Below are 19572 nucleotides of genomic sequence, written 5' to 3' on the forward strand. Positions count from 1 at the left end.
TCACCAATCCATTATTCTTGTGAGCAAGGAAACACATCTCCCTTAGCTCGTTGTCACTGTTTAGATTTTTTAATCCAGTTTCTAACGTCCTCTCAAGAACTAGCCACCAACAATAAAGGATCTTGTCATAGCCTAACTCATTGTAATAATTTCTTATGAAAAAAAGGTTCAAGGTATCCTCATCCAGATCACCTAGGCAAGTTAAGTTATCAAGGGTATATCTCAATTTTTCTTCATCATCTTTCTCAAAGTTTGCTCCATGATAAAACATTATATCCAATAACACATCCATCTGTACCAACAAATCAAAACCATTAGATCACACACAATCGTAACAAAGGACTTCAACATCATTCAACAAGTCCATCATATTAAAAACCTATAAATTAATATCACAGCTCTTCATCACCACCGTGCATTAACCCAATATTGAAAAAATCTATCTCATTACCAAAAAACAGAGCATATATACACCAAATCCTTTGTCCTAACAAAATTTCTTAAATAGAATCCTTTAAAGTAATGCAGCCATAAAATTCTAGGACAACCCAATACACTAACAATGCAATGATACACCTTCATCATATATTGATTCAGGAAAAAAAATTCAAAAATTATTCCAACCAACACATACCATCAACGACGCAAAAGACAGAAAAATCACTTGCCTCCAAAGAAATACCAAACTCTTCAAACGAAGTGTGAGAGTGGAAGAGACGAGAAAGATGAAATTAACAGTGCCATTGATGAGAGAATTGGAAGACGAAGACTAAGAGTGGAGGAGAGGAGACGAAGTGTGAGAGTGTCCAAATAAATGTGGTGAAGGCAAAACATTTTCAAAGGCTCCAACGCAGAAATGACGTTGTTTCTTTTTCATTGGGCGCCAAATCGGTACTGCGTCGTTTCACTTGGCTCTAACATGGCATGGGAGGTGCCAGATCATTAATCCGTTTGCTGACTGTGCACTGAAAAGGATAGCAGGGTAATTACGGGTCTCGGAACTGAATGTGAGGGATACTTTTAAAGAATTTTAAAAGTTGAGAACAATTATAAGTAATTCGTCTAATCTTAGGACTACTTTAGAGTTTTAGTTCAATTTTAAAGTAAAAGTAATACTATCTAAATTATATAATTTATTGTTATTTAGATTGAATTAATTTAATTTTATATTTCAATTTAGTTCAAATAAGTGCAATTTATTTTGAGATTTCAATTTTAAAAAATAAAGTAATTTTAATTTGAAAAAATTGATCAATTAATTAAGTAAGAATTACAATACAGTTGAATAAGATAAGATATATAATAAATTACCTGTTATGATCAAATTTTGGAAATAAAATAATAATGTTATGGAGTTTAAATTAGATTAATTTAAATTGGAGTCTAATACAAAATTATTATCTTAATTCTTTTTAATTTAAATAAAATTGGAAGTGGATTGAATTGGAGTTATTAGACGAGCTACTTTGTTTGGATTGGTTTGAAATTTTATTTTTGACCCTGTTAGTTAGAGATAGGTTTAAATTTAATTATTTTATTGGTTTCTATAATTTTGTAAAACTTTTAATTAAATTTTTATATTTTTTTTAATTAGGTCTCTGTATTATTTTTTTTAATTAGATCCATCTTAATAATAATTAGCTTAATTTTATAGGAATTTAATTAAAAAAAATTTGGTGTAAAGACCTAAATAAAAAAAAAGGTATAGAGATCCAATTAAAAAAATGTTAGTACAAGAAGCTAAGAACTCAATTGAAAGAAAAAAAAAATATAAAGACTATATTAAAAGTTTTATGAAAGTATAAGAAGCAACAAAATAATTAAACGTAAAAAATATTTGTATTTTTTAAAAGATATTTATACACGCATGCCCTTTTTTACCCTGGTATAATTTTTGGTACTCCTCCTCCACATTCTCTTTGTTTCCTCTCACTCTCTTGTTCTATTCTATCTACCCTTTTGATCTTATTCATGCTCTTCACTTACAACCCTTGTACCCAATTCAGTTCCCTCTACACTCTACACTCTACTTTCCCCTTCCTGTTGAACCCTATTTCCTCTTCTTTCTTCTTCCCTCAGATCTCAAATTGTGTTCATGGAAATGTCTTCGAGCCCTCGCACCGTTGAAGAGATCTTCAAGGACTACAGCGCTCGTAGAACCGCTGTTGTTCGTGCACTCACTCAAGGTTCCTAAATTACGCTTCTCTCTCTCTCTCTTCGCAATTTTTAGCTCAAAGTCGTTAATTTTCTCCTTATTTATTTGTTTAGTATTTTTTTGTTGTTGTTTCAGATGTTGATGAATTTTACGGCCTCTGTGATCCAGGTAAAGTGTAATTAATAACGGATCTGATTTTTTTTTCTGTGATCTGTTAAATTTTGTTGTGTTTTAATTTACGTTATGTGTATATAATGGAATTTCGGTTCTGGATTTGTTTATGTAATGTGTGAATTGTGAATTATGCATGCTTGTTGGAGTTAGTCAAAGTTGACTTTAATTGTGACACTCTGGAGAATTTAGAGTGAAACAAAATTGGGCAAAATTGAGAAGATACAGAATGTCAGTATGCTACATTTGATTAGTATTGTTTCAGTTTGGTTAATGTTATGAGTTTTAATATTGGTGATGCACTAAGAATATAAATGTTTTGCAAGGATATTCAATCAAATTATGTGTATTGTATTTAGTTCTCAAGTTTTTCTGTGTGATTGTTTAAGACAAGGAGAACTTGTGCCTTTATGGACATCCAAATGAATCATGGGAAGTAACTCTGCCAGCAGAGGAGGTTCCACCAGAGCTTCCTGAGCCAGCGCTTGGAATCAATTTTGCTAGAGATGGCATGAACCGCAGGGACTGGCTTTCTTTGGTTGCGGTTCACAGTGACTCGTGGCTGCTTTCTGTGGCCTTCTATCTTGGAGCTCGTCTTAACCGCAATGAGAGGTAAAATCTGGCTTTAGTGGAGAGGTGCACGCATGTTGTGATTCACTGTGACATGTTTAAGTATGTCATACAATGTTGACAAATATACATAATAAATTTGGCTTTATTGCTTAACATTGGTCTAACTTTTCATGGTTGATGAGTGTCGCAAGAAAAGTGTTATATGTACAACTTGGAGAAATAATTAGGTACTCCTACAGCAAACCGATTCTCTTACTCTGAGCCATTCGTATTTTCACATGTAAACAAATGCAGACCAGCCTTGTTTATTCAAATTAAATTAATTACTAAAATGAACTAACCATGGTTAAATTAACTAAAAATATGGCTAAAATTTCTACCACTCAAACATCCAGAACTTCTCGTAACTGTTGATGGTGTCATCATCGGTGTCTTTGCTGCAGTGGTTACCAACTTTTCCTTATACATGAAGAATTGAACGTGCATATCAATAAAATGATGAAAAACAGTTCCACTGCAAATATAGTTTTTTATAATGTTAAGACTAAGCCACTGATTTTTGTGATTTAAATGAAGGTTCTGATCTTTGCTTCTATTTGTATTGAATTTGTACCTTTTTGGTTTAAATATAACTATATAAGAATGAGGGCCAATTTTATGATTATAGTTGGTAGAATGTCATAAAGGTAATGGCGGTGCATGAAAGGTTATATATTTCTATGTATTGATCTTAAAGACTGACAAATTTTGGACTTTTAAATTTTACTTAAATGATTCTAAAAAGAAAAAAAAAAGGGAAAAAGAATGAAATGAAGAGGGATAAACGAAGATAGGAAAGAGAGCGATGAGGGGGGCATAAATGAACGCAGAGAGGGGGTAAGGGCCTGAGGGGTTAAAAATGGGGGATACATATAGTTTTTATGGGTTAGTTTATATGTATACTTCACTAAGGTTAGTTTGTTTTAGTAATTTTTTAAAAATTTAATTTAAAGAAATATGGCTGGCCCACAGTTGGCTGACATGTGAAAACATGAAAGGCTTAGAGCAAGAGAATCAATTGGCTCCAAGAACACCTAAGAACTTCTCATACATCTTGTATGTGGGACACCATGTTAGTTGACATTCCATCCACCATTGAGTAGGATATGGTGCCCACTTAAATTGTGTCCTGATGGAGAATACAAGAAAAAAAAAAAAAACAGAATAGCAAGAAAAGTAATGTTATTATCACCACTGAGAGCAAGATGATGAACTCAGCTTGTATGGAGAGAAAACTACGAGGAAAATTAGCAAAATAGAGATCCTGCGACTTGTAGCAGCTCATACTCCTAGCACAATCCTGAATTATGGGCAGCCTCTGTCCTCACTCCGTACACTACATATATGAATTTTTTTTTTAAGAATCACTACATATATGATTCTTTCCTCTAACACATTGCACACGGGCCCTCTGCGTCCAGCATAGCAGTAATCTTTCCTTCACTCTTCTGCTAGTTAGTTAGTTTAGGCCTCATCGGCCCACATGACTTCCATGATATCTATCATATTCTGGTATTGATCAATACCCAAACTTCAGGGACTTTATCTCTAATTCTAACAAGTCTGCATCCATTCAATGGTGGATGAAATATGAGCCACTGTAGTATCGCACAGCATGTGCATGCATTTGAAACTTGATGTCTTTAATGGAATTATATTTTTATATAAACTGGAAATGGTGTCTTCCTCTCTTTGGTCATTGGTGATGCTATAACCCTTTATACATGCATCCCTTAGATGGGAAGTATTTGAAAAAAACAAAATGTTAATTTGAAGCTGGCAATGTAAGTATAGATTGCCTTTGTGTGAAGATTTACATGTGTAATCAACCATCATCCTGAGAAATTTGATAAGCATTGGCAATTTGAATTTACCTTTTGATGTAGCATGAAGCTCTGAAAATGCTGCTCTATTGAATTAGAAATTGCTGCAGTTGAAGAGATGAAAAATTTAAAATAGATACAACTATTAGAATCTTTTAAATGTTGTAGCATTGTTAACGAATATGTTATGCAACTTTTTGTATCATTGTCTTCATTGAATGTTACCTGCTTATTTATGACAGGAAGCGTTTATTTAGCTTGATCAATGATCTTCCCACTGTTTTTGAGGTTGTGACTGACAGAAAACCAAGCAAGGACAAGCCCACTGTGGATAGTGGGAGCAAATCTCGGGGAAGCACCAAGGTTAGTGTCCACTCTCTCTGGATTGTTTCTTGTTGAGATTCTTTGTATTGCTTGTTCATTATAAAATTTGCTCCCAAAATCTTGTAATGAAAGTGAATATGCTAATATCATTAATTCATTATCACTGTATTGTTATATAATTAAAATATTCAATTTATGCTAGACAAAGGAGCAGATAACTTCTAAACTAATCTCCCAATAAAGGTAGACACATCCTGTTAACCTGTTTTTACGATCTTTTATCGGCTGCTCCAATCCCAATTTCAATGTGTAACTAGGACTTGGGGATGCTGAACAAGATCTCAAAATCATAGAGATGGGGTGATTTTCGTGAGCTAGCTATGCTCCATATCATTGTTATACTTTATTACTACCCTAAGCTTATATATATATATATATATATATATATATATATATATATATATATATATATATATATATATGAAAGAAAAATTGAAATCAAAGAGTATGTATGGACTAGATGTTAGAAACCTGTTGGTAGGCGATCTTTGTTTTTGCATATGATTTGCAGCATTATTGAAAAACTGTTAAGACTGATTTAAGGCTTTAAGAGGTGCATAGTCATTCCACAGCATATTGTATTCCCTATATGATGCTTTCTTGTATCTTTGTTCACAGAGATCAAGTGATGGGCAAGTTAAAAGCAACCCAAAGTTTGCAGATGAGGGTTACGAAGAGGATGAAGATGAGCACAGCGAAACCCTCTGTGGTAGCTGTGGTGGAAATTACAACGCAGATGAATTCTGGATTGGCTGTGATATTTGTGAGAGATGGTTCCATGGGAAATGTGTGAAGATTACCCCGGCAAAGGCTGAGAGCATAAAGCAATACAAATGCCCATCATGCAACATGAGGCGGGGCAGGCCCTAGGCCGAACGGTAATTCGCACACGGGGCAAATATTCGTGTCGTGGCTGACAAGGATACTGTAATATGTTTAATGACTTAGAGAGATGGGTATAGTATCTGTGTCTAATGAGGTAATGTCGCAGGGATTAAGTCTGTTTCAGCAACATGGATCCTTAGTGTGTTACATATTTTAAAGAATAGATAAACTCTAATTTAATCAATTTTTAAATTTGCTTGAATGTATACATTGTAAGATGCTTTTTTTTCTTTTTCAAAACCTGTTTCATAAAATTAAGGTGCCTAGTTTCTTCTAACTCCACACTGATTATTATGCTGTTTAATTTGTTGACCAAAGTTATATATGAATGGTGTGCCATGAAGCATGGTTGCTTGTTCAAAATATTGCATTGTCTTAATCTGCAGATATGTGTAATTTTAATATTTTGTTGTGAGATATTTTAAATCCTGTATTGCATCAAATGTGTAGATTTTACCTTGTTGAACCAATTGTGAACTTGAAATAGATATCTCCACATGCTGTCATCCAGAAATGAAGTTGTGCATATCAATTTGCTTGCCGAATTCTTGATTCCATTTGGAATATTTGAGTTCCATATATGACGAAATGAAGTGGCTAAATCATAAGGTAAGTCAAAATATCAAAGGATGAAAGGTGAAACGAATTTAGCGTTAGTTTCTTTTTGTACCTCTTCAATTATTTTAAAGATGGACGAGACGCGAAAATATATACCCTTTGCCCTTTATTGTCCAATTTGAACGAAGAAAAAATTTGGATTTCCAAGGATTCAAAGGGAACAATAACCTTATTAAAAATTGAAAAATATTATTTATACATTAAAATTAGCTACAACAATCAGTCATTAATGTATTTGTGTATAAATATATATTCAATTATTTTTAATTTGTTTTTCAATGTTTATTTTATACTAATAGTTAATTTTAGTAGTTGATTTTTGTATATATTTAGCATGATCGTAAAAATATACTTCAAACTTCAAATTATCTAAAAGCTTTTAGGTGCTTTGAGAGCGTTACGGGAATTGTTCTAATAACCCATAAAAAATTAGCTTAAAATCAAAGTTTGAGTAGTGAATTACATCCTAGAAGACCAAAGTTTAAGTTGGTATTTTATTAGCATACTCTTTGGGTGTAATCCTTTTTCGACGTGTAATGCGGGATGTTTGGTGTTTGGCACCTAGAAATTTTTTATAAGAATGCAGCCTTTTACTTTTGAATAAATGGACAAAACTACACAAAAAAATTTTAGAGTCACAAAAGTATACATGACAATCGAATTTTCAATGTGCACACTAAAATGGCTAACGATGGGCAAAATTAACCTGTCGTTAGAGGAGTTTAGTTTCTATTTATTTTAGTGCTGGCCAAGAAAACGGAAACTTGACACACTATCTTTATTTTGAGGGATTGAGGAAGGAATTAATAAATTTTATTTAAAAAGAAAAATTATTATTAAAAGGTGGAGTGTGCTTATTCTAAAGCATAAATCTAAAAAAAAGCGAATAAAAAACTATAAAGGAGTTGATGCGTCGTTGTTCATCATTGTCATCATCCTCCTTCATCCTTCCATCAAAGTAATCATCATTTGGAGTTTGCGTTAGTCAACGTGTCACTCGACATGGTTAGTGAGGCATTGTTGTTGATGTGTGATTCCCAAGGTTCGGAAAACCGAACCGGTCATCGAACCGCTTTAGTTATTAGTTTATTGGTCTAACCGGTCTAATCGGTAGTTCAACCGAAAAAATCGGTTTAGAATAAAATAATAAATAAATTATAAATAAACATCCTAAAATATAATTATAGTTTAATATATATCTTAAAATATTTTCCAAATTTATACCATGAAACCGGCCAAATAATAATCTCCATGAACTAAGAGCAATTAAGAAATCACTAGGAGACCAACAATAACAAACCAACCAATTATAGCAATTCATAACCCCCCTCCCCATGCAATATATTAGAGCCAGTGAAATGGTTACCTTTTATTTTTTACCCCCATTATGCTTGTAAAGAATAAGGTAGTATGGTACATTACATTAACAACAATATTATGGAACCCAAAGTTCCTATATGAATTTTTTATGACCACCAGCCAACAATTTAACAAGAACAACAACAGAGAGCCTCATCCCACTAAATGGGATCCATTACATAGATCAAATAACAACATTACATCTTATATGTACTTAGCACATTTAACATACCCCCGAAACTTAGGAGAAATTAGCACTATAAGATTAATATTAAGAGTTGAATGAATAACTTTAAAAACTATTTTTCATGTGATATGTAATGCTTGCTCACTTTTCCCAAAATACTGGGTAACAATTTCAGGTCCATTTATTTGGAAAAAAATTACCCCAATATCATGAGCACATAATTGAGCCAATGAAGTCTTCCCTAGTGGACTATGTTGAAGGACTCCTCTTGTGATACATAAACCAAATTATGAAGACAATCACCATCTAAGCATAATTAAGTCACAACTCACAACACAGTGAATAACAAACACAAAACAACAGCAATTGAATTTCCAACAGCACATCACTTCACAAAGAAAGCATAAAACACAAAATATCAGCACAACATAAAACAGTCAAGTAAAAGTGTAAAACACAACACAGCATGATCAATAATCAAAAGACATTCAATAATCAAACTGAAATCTGCTAACCAACAAACAGAAATATGCTAACCAACAAACAGAAATCTGCTAACTAACAAACAGATTATTTATTTCTCATGCTAACCAACAAACAGAGAAAGTTCACAATTAAACTGAAATCTGAGTTCACAGAGGAAGTCGAAGTTCACAGAGTATCAATTTCACAGAGAAAATTCACAGAGGCGAAGAACAAAGAAGATGAGCAGAGGACGAGTCACTCATCTGGGGTCGACGGAGGGCTACTCGTGTTGACTGTTGAGGATCGTGCGACGATGAAGACGATGAGACGGGCTACTGCTTGCTGGTGTTGAGAAGATGAAGACGATGGAGATGGAGGGCTACTGGGCAGGGAACCAGGCGAAGATGGAGGGTTACTTGGGCTGACGACCAGGCGACGGCGGTGGCGCTGATGACCGGAGACCGTGGCGACGAAGGAGGGCGACTGGGCGGCTAGGATTCAGGGCGGTTAGGGTTCACTCTTCTCTCACTGTGAGATGATTCATAATTAGATGAATCATGAATGAATGGGGTCGGGGGAAGAAAGAAGGGGTGGGGTGTAGGGTGCTCCACGAACGAGTAGGGTCGGGTTAAGAGTTTGTTTTAAAAAAAACAATAAAATAACGTCGTTTATGCAGAACCGGCCGATTACCGGTTGGCCCAACCGGCCGATTTTTGGCCGGTTTGCCGGTTCTTCTGCAGTTCTTTCCAGCACAGCTTCTACAAAAAGATCGGACCATTTGCATTGCCAGTTCGCAGTTAAACCGGTCAAACCGGCTGGTCCGATCCAATTTTCAAAACCTTGATGATTCCAGCAATAGGACTTCGTGTGGTCCTTGTGAGAGCGCTTCATTTATTACTCGGCAATAACAAAGATAAGTAAGTACTCACTCTCATCATCTCCATTGATATTGTTCAAGATTGATTAACTATATTTGTTGTATTGGGTTATTATTAGCGAAAATTTTAAATTTATTTTTGTTGATTTTTAATCTGAAATGGATGGGTACTTTAGGAGGGTTTTGATTGGTTTTGTTTTTATGTTTGCAAGAAATGACAGCTCTTGTGTATCATCATATGAGACTTATACTTTAGAATAAGGATACTTCATCCTTTAATAATATTTTTTTCTTACTTTCTTCATCCTTTAATAATATTTTTTTCTTACTTTCTAAAAAATTATTAATTTCTACCTTAGTTATCCAAAATAATGATAAAATGTATCAAAGTTATTGTTTTCTTGGCCACATATATATTAAACTAAACAGAAACGGAATTCTTTTAACGGCAGATTAGTTTTATGACTTTTATCTATCGTTAGTCAACTTTAATATGTATATTAGAATTTCGATTTTATAATGTATATTTTTATGATCTTAAAAATTTTTTATGTGTACTTTTGTCTATTTGCTCTTTTCTTTTCATTACCTCGTTAAATCCATTAAAACTTTTCAATTCATTCCACTCAACTATGACTGAATCACGTCATTCCATTTTTATTTCATTGTAGGTCACTTTCTTTCACTATGTATAATGTATTTAGAACACCCACACGTAACCATAGTAATCAAGGTAACGTGCATGGCATGCCTTTGTGTGGGATCTAAAACCTATGTTACTAACTATAGAAAGCCAAATCCACTTGCTACTGAATTTGAATTTCATGAGGAAACCACACGTTTTAACTTTTAAACATATATGGTGCCCCTAAGGACACCAAATCATAGACATTCTCGTCCAAAAAAAAAAAAAAAAGACAGAGAAAATAAATCCTTGCCTTATTACTGACAAAAATATATACAACTCGGACAAGAATATTTTAAACAATGTTTTAAAAATCAATTCGAATCGGCGGGTGGGACTAAAAACCGATAGCTTTAGCAATTCGGTTGATATGCAGAACCATCTTCTTTAAAAACTGTTGTTAAATCGGTCGAAAATATATTAGTCGAATTGAACCGAGATCTGATCGGTTTTTAACAAATTGCCCAATACGACGTCGTTTTGCTTCAAAATCCCCTGAATTTTTCCTCATCAGCTCACACTACTCTCATCTTGAATCTTTAAACGTAGCAAAGAGTCCACCCTAAGCCTCCATCTCCTCGCCTTTCTTCAAGCTGTTCAGCCACTGGCGTTGTCACATCTGCTTTGCCGTCGTCTACATTGCTCCAACGTCACATCAACGCGTCTATTCCGCCTCTTTTACCTACGCTTTTGTTGCTTTGCAGCTTATATTCCATCATGCTTCCGTCGATGTTCATCCTCTGCTCCGTCAAGTTTTTCATCTGTGCTCCCTCTTCTTTGTGTATTTGAGTTCCAACCCTCGTTTGTGCTCCGTCTCCCTCAACTATGAAAGGTGATTTCTCTTCGTTGTTCTTGCTGGTACTAGTTTTTTCTTTATTACCTTGTCTTTCTTGCTGCTATTTAAAGTTTAATTCATGCCTTTCTTCTCCTACCTTTCTTTTGCATGTAGTCTCAAATTCTTTGAAAAATGCAAAAAATTTTATGTTAGCACTATAATTTGACTATGTCAATTTTTTTATTCTACTTTAATGCAATGTTTTGATTTTTGCTTAATATTATTGTTTTTGTTGTTTGCAGTGAATTTGAGGTGTAGCAGGTTTCATCCTATTAAATCAGAGGTTGTGAGTTTATGCTAGTTTTGTAAAAAGGCTTATTTGATTTATATTTCTTTTGTTGAAATTTTTATATTCCTAAAGAACTTCTTTGTGAAGATTTTATCATAGTATATGTAACTGCTTATAAATGGAAACCAAATAAGCTCTAACTCCGTTGCATGCTTATTTCTTTTTTTTCTTTTTATTTGATAGAAGTGCTCGACTTATGTATTCTTAGGATATAGTGAACTTATATCAAGGTAAACTCGACTTATCCTTAAGTTATTTTGTGCATATGTTTAGAATTGAGTCTGTATGTTCAATAAACTAGGTTATATAATCTGAAAGATAATGTAAACAATGAATTAGCTATCAATAATATTTTGTATATATATAATTATATTTTAGTGTATTTATTTATATTTTATTATAAACATTTATTTCGATTGAACCATAGTCGAATTGGTTGAATCAATAAACCAACAAATTAATAGTTAGAATGGTTCAATGACCAGTTCGATTTAAATACTCAATTATATTTCGTACTTGGAACTAAAACACATGCTTTTATTATTACACAAAATGCTATTTAAATAAAATGCATTCTACCTCTCATTTAATCAAGATATACTCCAAAGTAGTTTTTTAGATTGGTTCTGTATACTAAAATAATTTTTAAAATTTTAATTATATTAATTACATTTTTTAGATTGAAAAAGTATGTTAGTTAATAGTCAAAATTGTCCCTGAAAGATATTCCGATCTCCATTTTCGTCTTCGAAAAATAAAATTAATCAAAAGCGTCCCCGAAAATTACTCACGTTGATCGAGTTCATCCTTCCGTCATCTCAGTTGCTAAGGTGTCTAATGTTTGCTGAGCTGGAACATTAAGTGCCAGCATGGCACACTCTAGTATGGCTACCGTTAATGCTGATAAGATATGTTTACTTATTTAACTCAAATTAGTCCTAATGTTACAACCCTAACCTAACCCCAATCTGAAGCATAAATGTGTGTGATTCTCGTAGTAGATGACTTTGTATGTTTGTTGAGTCGCTGTTATGATGAGTGGAAGCTGTAGTAGTGACTTGCCGTCTCAGTCTATTGGTAGCCATGGTTCCAACTCTTCCATGCGACGGAGGAGGAAGATCAAGGACCATACATACTTTTGCAGGTTGAAGATGACAATCAAGAAGTTCGGTATAAGAGAGAATCCAGATAGGTTGTTCCACACTTGTGCAAGATACCTAGTGAGTTATGTTAGGATAAATTAAGTTTGTTTTCCATTTTCCTATGTCTATTTTGCTGTGCAGTTGAAATTGACTTTTTTTTTGAAAATATTCAGAAGGGAAGCCACTGCAATTTTTTTAGGTGGGTTGATGATGATGGGTATGCAGCAGGGGCAGAAACTGATGCAGAGTTTGGTGGTGACTATGATGAATGGAGACTGAATGTGTCATGGAGATTGGGTAGCTTGGAGGGTGAAGTTAGAGCAATGAAGATGCTAATAATGTACGTCTCAGTTGCAATGGTTGTGGCTACTGTCTTTTGTGCATCACTGTTGTTCACATTAATCTCCAAGTAAAGCCACAGATGGAGTGTTATGTTGTTGTGTTTTAGAGGTGTTGTTAGAGTTTTAAGATTGAATTAGTTGATATGTAATGATGATGTGACTTATGAATAAAAGTAGGGTTTAATTGTGTTTAATTCAACATAAACTTGTTGTTTGAGCATGATGGGTTTCACTGAAAATACATGATGGTGATGTTTGAACCCTAAGTATTTATTCATCAAAAAGTTGAATACATCAGAATAGTCAAGATCATTATAATCCATAACAAACATCATAATCATATCATATTGTCTTAGTAGGCACGCCACATGGGTAGTCAAGGATCCAGAAGTTAACAGAGCAATCCAAAACAAAAGTTCCATAGCATTATTCACTTAAACCAAAAAAACATAATAGGCCTAACTAAAATGATCCTGATCACACAACCAGTTTACACAGCCCTGTTCCCAAAAAACAAAGTTGCAACTACATACAAAATATATTTCCTAGTTAAAGATGTTATTCTTTCTTTCTTGGACGTTTGAAGCCTTGGGTAGGCACGAATGTCATGAAGGTTTGCATCTTCTTTGCAGTTGCAGAAGTTGTTCCTTTCAATGTCTCAGCAGATATGGCCACAGGTGACTTGGTAGAGGCATTCAATCTTGCATTGCTTTTAATGACATACAATATGGGTGGCTTGCCTCTCTTTGCACCCTGCATAGGCCAGTTGCAAAACCATTATTTTTTAAGTAAATAAATGCAATTGGTCCAGAAGATAAAGCAATAAGTAAATAACCTGAGGGTCTTGAACAGGCGATTGGGTATCTTGCATTGGTGGGGTTTCTTTTGGTTGGCTGACTTCCACATCAGGTTGTGGCTGGACTGGTGGAGGAGGGAGAGAATGGGATTGAACTTCGTTGTTGGTTTTTGCTTCATCTGTAGGGGGAACATGCTCTTTAACAAGGGCAAGCTGAAGTTGCATTTGCCTAGTTTGCTCCTCGGCATCCTCTTTTTTCTTCTTTGCACAACTTCTCTTGTTGTGTCCAACTTCACCACAATACATGCACCTAATTGGCTTGTACTTCCTCTTTATCTTGGTTCTTGACCCAACTGACTATTCTCCCTTGTCTTTTCTCCCCTTCTTGATAGGCCTGCCGGGTTTTGGCTTAATTGGGGGTGGGACATGTAGGATTACCATGTGTTCATAACACGCAGCAGAAGGAAAGAAAGTAATCCTCAAGATCTATTTTGTGCTTAAACTTTATTCCAATAATAAACAATATATATATAGTAGATCAAATCTAAATACCTGAGTACGCTAGTAAAATCTTTTTCTCCTTCGATGGTACGAAGGCGCTATGCGTATCCACACCAAGACCAATCTTTGCTGTCAACTCCTTGACCAATGGACATCTGATCTAAATTGAGAAACCTCTTGTAACTCTTTGCACGCCATAAAATTCTTCTCCAAGAATCAGGCTCACATACATTTGTGTGTAGAGGTAAAGGAATAAAACCCTTGTGTTTTATTCTCATCTATTTTCCTGTACTCTTGACGTACATATATATAGTATGAGATTTGTTATTGATTTTAAATTTGAATCTCAATTCAAATTTAAATCATATCTTGAAATTCTAAATCTGAATCCTTCAAATTTATGAATCATATCATAATTCAATTTGAAACTGAATCAGTTAGGATCTCATCCAAATTTAGAATTCACGTTTAGAAATAGAATAACTAATTATTCTTAAATCTCATTTAATATTCTCAATTATCATATTATTATTATATTCTTAGTGCTAGCAAAGAATATAATAATATTCCATCTGAATTAATATAATTATTTATTTGATCAAATCAAAATAATAATTAAATAATTCTATAGCAAAGATTAGAACACTCGTTAGTATGTGACTCCATAGGTTCAATACTAAGTGGGTAGTAAATTAGTCATACTAAATTTACTAATCAAGGTTGGCGTCTAGCAACACTCCTCAACGACCCGATAGTATGAAGTAATATATTTTTACTAAGAACCTTAAAAGAACAAAGTATAATTCCTTCCATCTTTCCAGCTCTTGGTTAACCCTTAGAGTATGGTTTAATTGTCAAACTCTAACTTATTACCGTTATTATAATGAACTGTGAATGACTTAAGAAACTCATTTATTCATTCATTCAATCCCCTTGGTCAAGGTTTTGTTCATCTCAATCCTTATAATCATAGAGCTAAAACTCTTTACCGAGAGTTGATGGATTCCTTATTGACTAATCATTAATTCTACAAGTATTTAAATCATACCCAATATCCATTCAACTAGCACCTTAGGATATTAGGTGTCCAGAATCAAAGTATAATAAATATATTATTAATTACTATGACAATCGCAGGTCAAAGGAAACTCTATTACTATGTTCATCCTGAAAATATCCTATTGACAAATATATGATAATTATAACCATTAGGAATTCTCAAAGTAAGTCAATTCAATGTTCATATCTCTATATGCACCATATATATATATATATATATATATATATATATATATATATATATATATATATATATATATATATATATATATATATATATAATTTAATAAATGAGATCTATTAATCTTCATCCAATGAAGACCATTATGTATATATTGATCTTTCCAGATTATTAATGTCCTTTTTAATAATCCTATGATGAAGAACAATTTAGATTAAATTATAAAAGATATATCTCTCAATATTATGATCATCATCACAATGATAAATCTCTAAATTTAATCAAGGATGTTATTATATTAACATTTTAATATAATAACAATAACAAATTATTTGACACATGATTGATTGGATTGTGGTCATACTACTTATTTCCAACAGGACAAGGGTAGGTGACGATGTTTTCTCCCACAGATCTTGTCCTTTCACCGTGTTAACATTGAAACAATATGTCCTTTTATATGCCTCTATTGTCAACCATTCATGGCAATACTCCTCAGTCCTCTTACTATTTTTATCCTGAATAGCCAAAATTGCATGCATACATGGCATCCCTGCGGCCAGCACATACAAATGTAATGGAAAAATTAAAAATAACTCTGACTAAGTGAGGCTAAGGGAAGGAATGAAAGGGTTTGGTTGATTTACCTGTGAGTTGTCAGAACGTACAACTGCAAGTGTGCTTTTCCAAGTCCACCACCATGTTTGTGGGCCAGCCATGAACTTCAAATAATTCCTCTTTATCATTCCCACACCATTGGGGAGCCCAGTGACTAGATAACTTTGTCATGACTTTTAGTCCGCTTTGCTGAACCGGGGGTAAAATTCCTTGATAAGTGCTCAACTTGAGTTTGTTATCGACCATGCTCTTCATGATTATTCTTCTCACCTCTTCAGCCAAAGTCAAAATAGGCTTGGTCCTTTCATGCTTGAAAATAGGCTTGGTCCTTTCATGCTTGATTTTAGTATTAAATGATTCACAAGCATTGTTGCAAATGTTGTCATTCTTAGGATCCTCATTGAAGTACGCTTTCGTCCAAGCTTCCTTTGGCCACTTTTCAAGATACTGCCAAGCCTGCTCATTAATGACCTTAACTCTCTTCATGTTCCTCTTAAACTCATTGCGTGTTCTTGATCTAGCACACTCCCAGATCAGGTCTTTCCACTTTATGCTACCCCATTATTTTGAAAAATTCTGCCATAAATGCCACACACAGAATCTGTGCTGGACATTAGGCATGACTTCCTTGACTGCTGGAATAAGTCCCTGACCAAAAGAGACAAACCCGAAAAGAGTGTTAATCATATCAATCCCCTTAAAGATGATCATTAAATCAATTTAGTCCTACTAGTATATCTCATTAAATCAAATAAAACCCAAAACTATGTATATGAGTATGAAAATGGTCCTCACCTTCTGCATGTCTGAAATGATGCACAACTTGTTATCATTGTAGTTGCCAAGGTCTGACTGCAACAGATCCAGAAACCATTTCCAGTTGTCTTTATTTTCTACATCCATAATTGCATAGGCAAAGACAAAGATGTGATTGTTGGCATCTTGAACACACGCAGTCAATATTTGGTCACCCTGCAGGGTCTTAAGAAAAGTCCCATCCAATCTAATCATCGGTCTACACCCAGCTTTAAAACCTTTTTTACATGCATCAAGATACACATAAAATATCTCAAATTGAGGAGGACCCTCTGGCATCGGGATTACACCAACTTGAACTGTAGACCCGGGATTACTTGTCAACAATTCATTAGCATAGTCCCATACTAACCCATACTTAGCAATTTCATCCCCCTCTACCACTTTCCTAGTAGCTTTCAATGCTCTAGTGATGCAGGTGCTATTCAGATTTACATTACACTTCCTGACAAATCACTCATACACTTCACGATGTCTCATAGTAGGGTGCTTCCTAAGTTTTAGAACAAGTTTGCTCAGTGTCCACTATAGGGTGGCTGCCCTGTTTTTTCGCCTTCTAAGACAGATATGGTTGTCAACTAGGGTTTTAATCTGCCAGGACCCGTCTTGCTTACTACGTGCACAATATACTACCCAAGGACAGCCATCAGCCTTACACACAGCCCTAACCCGAACCTTGTCATTCTTTGTAAACAATATGTTTCTACCCAACTGGATTGTGTAATCCCTAGTTGCTTGCATAAAATGTTCCTTTGATTTGAATATCATACTAACCTCAAATTAGAGGTCTCCAAACTTTGCCTTGTCATTATACTGAGGATAGACAGTTGGTGATTCCTCATCAGAGTCCAATTCCTGGCCTGAGTCCTCTGAATGCCATGAGTTGAGATCCGAATGACCATCATCAACATCATTATCTTCTAGGTCTGCCAAATCAAAACGATAATGTAATTAGTCATTTTACCAAAATGAAATCACCAGCACATATCAATTGAGTTAGTCAAATAACTGAATCACAGTCATCCTCATCCTCAGAAGCTTCATAGCTCGAATCGTCAGTCTCTATTTCTTTTTCTATTAATATGGTTTTACCAGGCTTGTGCTTCTCTTTTACCTCACTTTTTTTGTTCACCCTTGTAGAGTTCATACCATCATCACTGTCACTGCTATATTCATCATCTCCTAGTACCTTTGGAGGTTTGTAAAGACTGTCCTCAGCACTCTCATAAGAGTCATGAGAGTCACTGTCTTCTTCAACCTCTAATGTCTTCACATGCCTTCCAGCTCTTGTGGTGGTAGTGACCTTGGTCTTTCCTTTGATCTGAGGTGGAGCAGCGGTAGACTTGGTAGGCTGACTATAGGGTTTTTTGGGCTGTGATGGAGTCTCAACAGGGTGATGTCACTTTTTGATGGGCTGAGATAATGGTCTAGTGGGCTTAGATGATGGTCCAGTAGACTTAGATGATGGTCCAATGGGCTCCTTAGTAGGCTGAATGGGTTGCTTAGTGGGTTGGGTATACAATTTAGTGGGCTGACTTTGTTCCTTTGTGGGTTGGGTAGGCAATTTAGTGGACCGAGAAGGAAACTTTGAGGGCTGAGAGGATAATTTGCTACCATCAGCTGAGGCCTTCGTGGATTCAGAGCATGCTTTTGGGTGGGATGGTAACTTGGTGGGTTGAGACTAATGTTTCTTGATTTGGGTTGGCTTAATTTTTTGCACATCTTCTTCCTGCTCATCAACCACAAATGGCTCTAAAACACCATGCTCGAAATACAGGTTGATCAAATTAAAGTTCCTCCTGTAATCCTTGACCATTGCAATCAAATCATGATTTGTGGCCAGCCTCCTCAGCCTATATTCAAGGGGAACTCCTGGAGATTTCCACCAACATTCCCTAGCCTCAGTATATCCCAGTTCCTTATAGTAACCCTTTACAAAGAACACATCAAGTGTGTCACCTTCAACTCCCATTAACACCTCTGTGTGATCCGGTTCATAGTACAGATTTTCACCCTCATCCTTTTTAAACTTCCCACCATGGTAAAATACAAACGTCATAGAAGGACCCTCCATCTACAAAAGCAAAAATCAAATAAATTTAGTCAACAACAAAATATGAAACAACTTCAGCCTAACAACTGCATGTAAACACAGCAAACAACATAATCATAATCATCGCAAACCCTTGATTAAGACCAAACACCAGAGTAACCCACAGCATAATAACAAAGAAACCCCTAACAGCAATCGCTTACAGAACATGTTCTTTCTAATCCGAACTCTAGTCTCACTAAATGGTTCTTAGAACTATGTCAACATAAACCAACGCACACCAACATTGCAAAATCAACAAAAACTGTCAAAAAAATTAAATCTTACCCTATGGCAGTTACTGTTCCTTCCTCCAACAATGTAAGTTCTCCGCGAGCTCCTCCAACTTTCCAATGTAGTAGCGCCAACTCCTCCACAAGTGTCGATACGCACAGAAACCGTCAAGTACACAGTGAGGTTCTGATCAAAGGCAAGTGTCTTAGGGCAGAGAGTCCCAGAGTAGAGAGAAGACGAGGGGTTTTGGAGCGAAAGTTGAAGAGGGTTGTTATGAGAGGAGGTGATGGAAGAACATTTGAATATCTCACTTTGGACCATAAATGACGTCGTTCCATTGATTTGGGGGTGGAGGATTGACACTACGTCGTTTTGGTTTGTGCCACGCTGGCATTTAATGTTCCAGTTCAGTAAACGTTAGACACCTCAGCAAGTGAGATGACGGAA

The 19572-nt window shown here is 35.0% G+C and overlaps 1 protein-coding gene across 1 annotated transcript; it reads left to right on the forward strand.

Moving 5' to 3' along the window:
* The first annotated feature begins 1835 nt into the window (after positions 1 to 1835).
* Positions 1836 to 6393, forward strand: LOC112797033 (PHD finger protein ALFIN-LIKE 2). Its single transcript, XM_025839777.3, has 5 exons — positions 1836 to 2186; positions 2291 to 2323; positions 2716 to 2938; positions 5004 to 5124; positions 5764 to 6393. The coding sequence occupies exons 1-5, from the start codon at positions 2096 to 2098 to the stop codon at positions 6013 to 6015; spliced, it is 720 nt and encodes a 239-aa protein (XP_025695562.1). The 5' UTR covers positions 1836 to 2095; the 3' UTR covers positions 6016 to 6393.
* The last annotated feature ends 13179 nt before the right edge of the window (positions 6394 to 19572 follow it).

The sequence above is a fragment of the Arachis hypogaea genome, chromosome 4 (assembly GCF_003086295.3).
Source record: "Arachis hypogaea cultivar Tifrunner chromosome 4, arahy.Tifrunner.gnm2.J5K5, whole genome shotgun sequence".
NCBI classification, from domain to species: domain Eukaryota; kingdom Viridiplantae; phylum Streptophyta; class Magnoliopsida; order Fabales; family Fabaceae; genus Arachis; species Arachis hypogaea.